The sequence below is a fragment of the Ruditapes philippinarum genome, unplaced genomic scaffold (assembly GCF_026571515.1).
Source record: "Ruditapes philippinarum isolate M1 unplaced genomic scaffold, ASM2657151v2 ctg638_1_1_1_1, whole genome shotgun sequence".
In the NCBI taxonomy this organism is placed as follows: domain Eukaryota; kingdom Metazoa; phylum Mollusca; class Bivalvia; order Venerida; family Veneridae; genus Ruditapes; species Ruditapes philippinarum.
In genome coordinates, this window is record NW_026861796.1 from 232,095 (window position 1) to 240,485 (window position 8,391).

Consider the following 8,391-nt stretch of genomic DNA (forward strand, 5'->3'; position numbering starts at 1 on the left):
CTGCTTTTATCATAAGAGTACACTTAACAGAAATCCGACAACTTATTTGTATTTTGAAGGTTTAAAGATTCAATCGTTTTAGACGAAGAAATGTATCCTAATGGTACAATGATTTTTCTGACGAACCTGAGCAAATTTGATAAAGGAAAATACAGCTGTCGTGTGAACGATGCATATGGCTCGGTTAAGTCACAGGGAGTGATTCTCGATGTGCAAGGTAATATTATGTTTTTATCAACTATAGCCAGAGGCTATCTCAATATACTGTTATTAAACTCGTTCTTAAATCTACACTCATTCAATACTCTCTATATCTATGACTGACCAACTTCAACACTTATATAAACACATTCATCAAGAAAGAATCAACGGCAAAAGAAGGAAAGAAAATATGAAGATTTAATTGTTAATATTGACAAATGAAAAGCAATTTTGAAAATAAATCAAATCAAAAAGAGGAAACATTAGATTTCGCATCAAGTTCAGCTGTGGTTTCTGAAACTATTAGCTATATACACTGAATTACAAAACACTTACAAAAAACTTGGATATTTTTTATTTAAAATGTTGGATTTGATTTACAGATTCTCCAGCCGAATTCTGCGAAAATGCTTTTGAGTCAAAGAAAATGAAACTACCATCAGACTGCTTTGGTAATGACACAAATTCTTCTGTCCTAGAAGTTGGACACTGTAACCCAAAGTTATGCCCTACCAGGAACAAAAGCCATGAACAAAATACATGTACAGATGACTCTCAAAATTGTTGCTCTGTTTCTGATTTCAAAATATATGACATTCCATGTAAAGGTTTCAAATTACCGGTAATGAAAGTACTTGCATGCGGATGTGCAATGAGCCAAACCAGAAACATCAAAATTATTGGTACCGTTTTCATATATCCGTCAAAAGGATTAGCAAAATATTTCGAAGTGTATCTAAATGGAGATTTCAAAACATATACAAATAGTAAAGGGTCATTTAATATATTTGTTAGTAAGAAAGTTCGAAAACTTGTTCTTAGCGTACAAAATCAAAGCGGCCGAACTACGACAAAATTTATTGACTTACCTGAAACGAGCGCTGGAACAGTTTACACAACTATATACGTTGTTGATGTGATAAAGACCGTTCAGATTGATCCGTCAAAGGAACATGTTATACACATTGGTAAATTATCAAACGAATCTGACGGCTCAATTGCTGAGTTACATCTTCAAAAATATTCATTTGCTAATTCTTTATTTGAAATACAAACAGGATTGGTGGATCTATACATTTCCTGTCTTGATACAAAAACAATTGCCGATATAGATGTTATGCCTGGGAGATTAAGTTATGTAAATGAACTTGGTGAATTAAATCCTATAGAAAGTTTTGGTTCATTTCATATCACTGCTTTCGATGCAAATACAAGAAAAGTTGTTTCTGTTATCAAAAATATTACTGTACTTCCTCAAACAGAATTATATGATACGAAAGAGTGGTCTTTATATAAATTAAACACAGCGTTTGGTTCATATGAATTATTACCCATAACAAATGACACTTTCGGATTTATAGATTCCATGAGACTTAACTCTTGGTTAACAATAGGCCGATCTATATCTGTGAATTCAACATGCTTTTTTAAGACTCATGTGTTCCAACACTCGACATTTACAATCGAAATAGTAGATAACCGATACCAGTTTTATCTACAAACAGTACATATTTCCACTGGCTTCTCAAAGACATTAAGTAATACGATGTCACCAAGTTCATCTTGCTTCGAAACAATCTGTGACAATACTAAAGGTTATATTGAAATGTGGGTCAGTAATATTGAAACACATTCTGAAGAGTTTCTTCATCCAGCAAACCCAAAGTTCGTTGATGACACTGGTTTAGATGAACAAAAGCAAGCATTACTTCAGTATGCTGTTTCTAGTGATAATACGCATCTCGAAATCTTATTTAAGAACACCAAAGATGGTCCATTTTTCGATTCTGAATCGGCATGCTTAGCAAGCGATACCAATCATTTTAAATTCTTTTTCAATGGCTTTGATGAAAATATATACACTTTTAGATCATTTTTAGATGTTAATTCGAATGATTCTAAAGATTTACAACGAGTAAGTCAGCGTGTTTGGTATCAAAAACGCGTTGAAGGATATAGGGTTTGCTTTGTGAAAGTTAAGATAATTATGCAAACTGATAAAAACATAATAGTACGTGTCATAAGTTTTGGAGGAACCAATGTAAACATCACAAATGTGATTCTCGGTATTCGGGAGGCAATTATATTTCAGTCATCAACCATTTGCATTGAGTATAAATGTAGCGGAACAATCGATGAGCATGCATCGCCTGGACAATACGACTTTACAAGGGTCGGCATTGATATGAAACATTCGTGCTCAGTCAAATCATTTAGTCAGACGCTTATAGACAACTTTCCAGATATTAGTACTAACAATACAAATTCCGGAAATTTCTCATTTTACGCTCCTACTTCATATACTCCTACATTTGGTATTTATTCGTCAACAACATCAAGTGGCGACATCGAATCTGCAACAGCGGATTCAAAAGGTAAATGCCGCTCCGGAAAAGCTGTCTATTCGACTGACAATCCTGATATTGGCGTGGCTGTTACATTCCATTGTCCGTAAGAATCGATTTAAAATCATGTGTGAAAATTCGGCTACAACTACAACTGATATTAAAGTGTTATATTAATTACTACATTTCTGAATAATCACCAGTGCGTCAGGAAGGTATCCTGACTGGCTGAAGCTTTCATTCTACTAGTATGACGTGTAATTATATGCATTTCTTTCTAGGTTTGCTGTAATATGTCTGTACAAGTTAACAGACATGTTTCTCTTTAATATTACTGCAGCGGTTATTATATGATAACTCAAGCTCCTTTTGAAGGCATACGATAGGTAAGCGTAACAATGATAACATAAACGTTAAACAAGTGAGAGCCTTATAAAAAAAGTTAATATTTGATAGATAATCTGCATATCCTCAACTTAGAGAGGCATACATATTTGCAAACAATATTAAATCGTCATATATTTACAAATATAACATAAACTTGTATTAGTATTATATGATATTGATAATATTACATATTCATATGCATTCATATACATATGCATTCTGAAAACTTAACATGTTAAGGGAACGGATATTTACAATTATAAAAACATTATATACTATAAGCTAATGCACTTTATTATGTACGTAAAACAGAATCGAGTGTTTCCTGACTGTTTACCGACGCAGTGTAGCTCATGCGCTACGGCAAATTACATTAGGACCGCTGTATTGAACTTTAAAAACGGCTTTGCATGTTTTTCTTGTCAAGAAATATCTATCAAATTACACAAATCTCATATTCAATGTTAACGCTTAATTGATAAATATGCACCAATTAAACACTTCTATTAAATAAAGCAGTCCTCAAATGTTACTTTTCTGTCCGAAATACCATATTCTTAGGAATATATGCTTGCTGTATTTCCTAAATCGTAGGTTGAAAAAACAGTAAATGATAGGTTTGAAAGCACTTTATAAAAAAACTATCCGCAAGGCGAATTGTTTTCCTGAACACAGTTCAAGCTTCTCTAACGATGATAAACAATATAGCAATGTTATTCTTATGGCAAAATATGGAGCGAAACACAAAACAAAAACAAGTGATACAGTAGACATTTTGTATGTAAACGTTTGCTTAAGGTTACGGTGACCCACGCTGTCAGTGTTTTCATTATTTTTGTCATTGCTTAAAATGTTTTTAAGTCGAGCTATTTTACAAAGAACGCAAGTGTATGTAACAGCAACTGTTGCTAAAATTATTGTTACAATTGAAATGTCAATGCCATAAAAAACCTTTACAGCTAGTTTGTATTCCGATTTTGGCATGGTCGTACACACATATCCAGTGACATATTCGTTACTATTTGGAATAGGGATACGTATCTCAACGCTATCAAAATATACAAGATTTCGAATGGACATTAGCAAAGAAAATATTGCTATGCCCACGATAATAAATGCATTCAATGACTTTGTTATTTGCTTTGAAAAAGGCTTACACACTTTCCTGTGTCTGTCAATAGCTATTAGGCAAATCATCAAACATGAACATGCAATTGCCAACCATACAACAAAGTAGAAGAGCTTGCACAAATACCTGTTTGTGAAGTTCACATTCATGTTATACAGATACATTACATGTGCAATCATGAGACAAACAAATACGTTCACAACATAAGTACATGAAAATAGAGAAAAATATCAAAATCCTTTCAGAACATCCACAACGGCAAACTTGAAAAATGTTGTACGCTCGACCTGACTGGTGGAAAAGACATTTTACGCAGTAAAATACTTTAAATGACCATATTTAACAAAACGTAAACGTTGCAGTCTAGTTTTATTAATCGAACTTAGTTGTTAATGGAACAAAACATTCATTTGATCAGAACTTAAAATTAGCATTTAATACTACAGGATGAAACAAAATAAAGACTACACATTACTTCAAAACAATATTTACCTTATTAAATGATCAAACGTTGTCTTCGGTAAAGCAAAATGATAATAATGTGTAAATTAGCTGCATTTCTTAATCATTTATGCATTGACATAACAATGAATCTTACTAGGGAAAAACACTTGACTCTTTATCATTAATTGCAATGGTGTATCCTTTTAAATGCAGATTTCCAAAAAGAAAGAATATAAAGTATGTCTTTCCTCATTACATATTTAAATAATAGGATGCAAATTAAAATCAATTAGAGTGCAAATTAAATTGTAATTTTGCAATCATGTTAACATTGTTAAAGATCCTGTATGTTGTAATTAATGTTGTTACCACACTTCAGTAAAATGTTATATATGTATATAATTATGCTTCTGAAACAATTTTCATGTAAAATATGTACTGCAAATATTTGTCCACATTAAATGTAATCATTAAAATATATGCATTTATTTCTTATTGAAAAATTGACTTAGACTTTAGAAAATCGAAAAAAAAATCTTATTACCTCCTTATTAACACGTAAATGTAAATCCGGAAATATCTTTACAAATAATGCTTTTTGGAACTTACAATATTGATAAATCTTCATTGAACATTATACTTATGATATAAAAACCATAAAACAATTGTGCTACAGGATCTTTAAGTCTCGAAATTAAACCATGAATTCAATAGAATACTGACAAATCTAATGTCTTTGCAAAATATAAGGAATGAAAAGGTTCGATAATTCATGAAACATATTATTTTCATATTTTTGTCACTCTTTGCTCTCAAAGGTACGGGTCAATCTTTAAATCACCGTCACGTTGGTTGATTTTTTAGGGTCTCCTAAACAGGTACTTCGATGATACAAGTAAGGGTGATCCCTCGGAAGCACTAATCACAACAAAATTACATGAACATTGCAGACTCAGTTCGATTCAGTCTGTACACGATTATGAAAAACTGAAACATCCCTCACGCCTACTAGCACTGGCTTGAGCGGTTCTCAATTTTCATGACTTAAAAGTGTTAGAATCAATGAGCTCGAAGGACCTGAAAAATATAACAATCTTGAAACAAAGTGATCCCTCGGAAGCATTAATTACAACAAAATAACATGTAATTGCAGACTCGGTTTGATTCAGTCTGTACATGAGGGATAATGAATAAGTGCAACATCCCTCACGCCCCCTAGCACCGGCTTGAGCGGTACACAATTCTCAACACATAATGACTGGCATCAATGATCCCAAAGGAACAGGATACTATAACACTGAAGAAGTATCGGGCAACATTTTACAGCTAACACTTGCTGTTATAAAGAATAAAGATCTGGAGAGAGGGCCACAAGCTCATATAACAACAATTATAACAATTAGATATATCACATATATCAGTGGAGTAATGAAATATGTATGTTATAGACTTTAAACCTATGTATATATACATACATTGTATTGTTTTTAAAAAATATATTAATGCATACGAATATTTTATTGTTCGAAGACATTTACAAATTATCATTGTGACTGTTTCTATTTTAAATGCTGTCTACAGCGGTATTAAGCATAAGTTATCAATTCATACGCTTTATGCTGTGTATTGCTTGATAGATTTAATAGAATTAGTTAGGGAGTGCAAATGAATGCAAAATCAATCAACAAAGCAATGTCCTCCTTTGAAGAAGAATTTACATCTAAATAATAAATATTAATTTCCATATTGCAATTCTTGTTTGGCGGATTTCAAAAGAAAATTTTCATTATGTTATTGTTTGATTGATTAACATTTTATTGATGTTCTATTTACATACTTGCAATGTAAAGATTGTAATAACAAATTCTGAATCACAGTAATTTAAATGTTTTGCATCTGTATAATTACGTTCTGTTTGTGAATAAACATTATTTCACATTTAAAGAAAAATATCAGGAAGAAGGGTTATTCCTCTAAAGCATTAATCAAAACAAGATTACACGAAAATTGCAGACTCGGTTTGATTTATTATATATTGTATATATAAATAGTACATGTATTAGCATATGTGATCAACAAAGGAAATGGAAATACCACTTAGGACATGAAAGAACCATCTTATAAAATTGGATCAAGTTCACACAATTATCCCTTTATTTTATGATGATTGTTGTCTTTCGTTTACTGTTTTATGCTCAAATAAAGAGACTTCATATACTAGTAATAACTTCTTTTAATTCTTTATTAAACTTATAAAGATTTTAATCTATATTCTTTGTCTAATAGGCGCATGTCAAATAAATGTAATGAATTGTGCCACCAGTGTTATGCATACAAATTTGGACAAAGGAAGGACCAGAATTCCACTGATTATAACTGAACCGGAACATGCTGACGATAACAGAAACAACTTTTTTTGTAAAAACGAATATTATTTTGTCAAAAACGATTTGAAATCTATTGTATAAAACTTATAAAGAAAATAATCAACCGTAAAAAAACTAAAATTGGCTCTCCCGCGTGGAAGAAATAAAAATATCTATCTATCATTTTGAAGAGAAACAAGTGTGCACATTTCATTTCCACTTTTTTTCGCGGAAAGAGTCATTCGTTTTGGCAGTTGCTAATACCATTTAAATAGCAGCTTTATAGACAAGTATATGCACTAAAAGAGTTCGTTACGTGGTACCAATAAATATGCATGTATCAACTATGTTATACCAAAAATATCTATGTCGCTTGTCTATTGATAACAGATATGCCGACAACACAGGATGCGCTATCAGTAGATCAGCACGTGGTAAGGTTAATGATATGCATGGGCTTTTTTAGATAACCGATCACCAAGACGTTACACTGTAGTTTTAACTCCACGTTATAATTGCGTTTAAATATAAGAAACAGTAGATCTAAATATAACTCGATCGCAGACAAATGTGATAAAGCTATGCAATTTTAACTTGTTCGCACTAATTCTCTGTGTGATTCGGTCACGATCATTTGGTAAGTAGGACCGTCCTTTGGAGACGGAATACTACTACAGTAGTCATTCTCTATTGTATAAGACTAATAAAGACAAAAATCAATCATAAAAGAAACTTATTTTGCGTCTTGAAAACGAATTGAAACGGAACATTTTCGTTTATAACCGATAACCGATAAATCAAGTAAAAATAGAAATCCTATTTATAGAAACAAACTGGGATTACCGAAGTAACTAAAAATAGCTTAGATTTCCGTAATATTACTTCGTCTGATTCCGCAGTATGACGGAATCGCCCGAATTGTCACGATTGCAGCGGAAACCTAGACTGGTTTCCCGTTCCATCATGCACTAACAAATGTAAGCAGGAAACCACCTAACCGGAACAACTTTTCCAAAACAAATGGCTTGCGGCTGTGGCCGAAAAAAGGATTAGAGCACCACACTGAATACCGTATTCCGGTATATACCGGACATGGCGCCTGAATAATAAAATGCTAAAATCTCGCCTTTTCATCCAACAGAATGGACTTTAAAAGGTCTAATTCGTCTCTTTACACCGAATTACGTATGAAACTGAATGAAAAACGTAATAATCGGCGAAAAACAACTATACGATTTGCCTATTTTGTGATCATGATTTCTGCAAGCATTTAGATCGAGGTACTGCTCCAATCCTGTATTGAGTTAAATCCCTTCCAGAAAGGCGGACGACAACAAACAGATTACACATTCTATGTAGGAAGTAATACCCTTGAATTCGTTGATACATATAAATATCATGGAGTAAATTTTAATAGCAAAGGTGATTTCACGGTATATTGTGCCAACTTGGCAAAAGGGGCTGGTAGAGCGCTAGGAAACATTTTTTCGAAAATTAATCATCAAAAGAATTTGTGCAG

The 8,391-nt window shown here is 32.5% G+C and overlaps 1 protein-coding gene across 1 annotated transcript; it reads left to right on the forward strand.

Annotated features, from left to right (window-relative positions):
- The first annotated feature begins 826 nt into the window (after window positions 1–826).
- On the forward strand, window positions 827–2,656 carry LOC132716815 (uncharacterized). Its single transcript, XM_060700152.1, has one exon. The coding sequence runs from the start codon at window positions 827–829 to the stop codon at window positions 2,654–2,656; it is 1,830 nt and encodes a 609-aa protein (XP_060556135.1).
- Window positions 2,657–8,391: the final 5,735 nt, after the last annotated feature.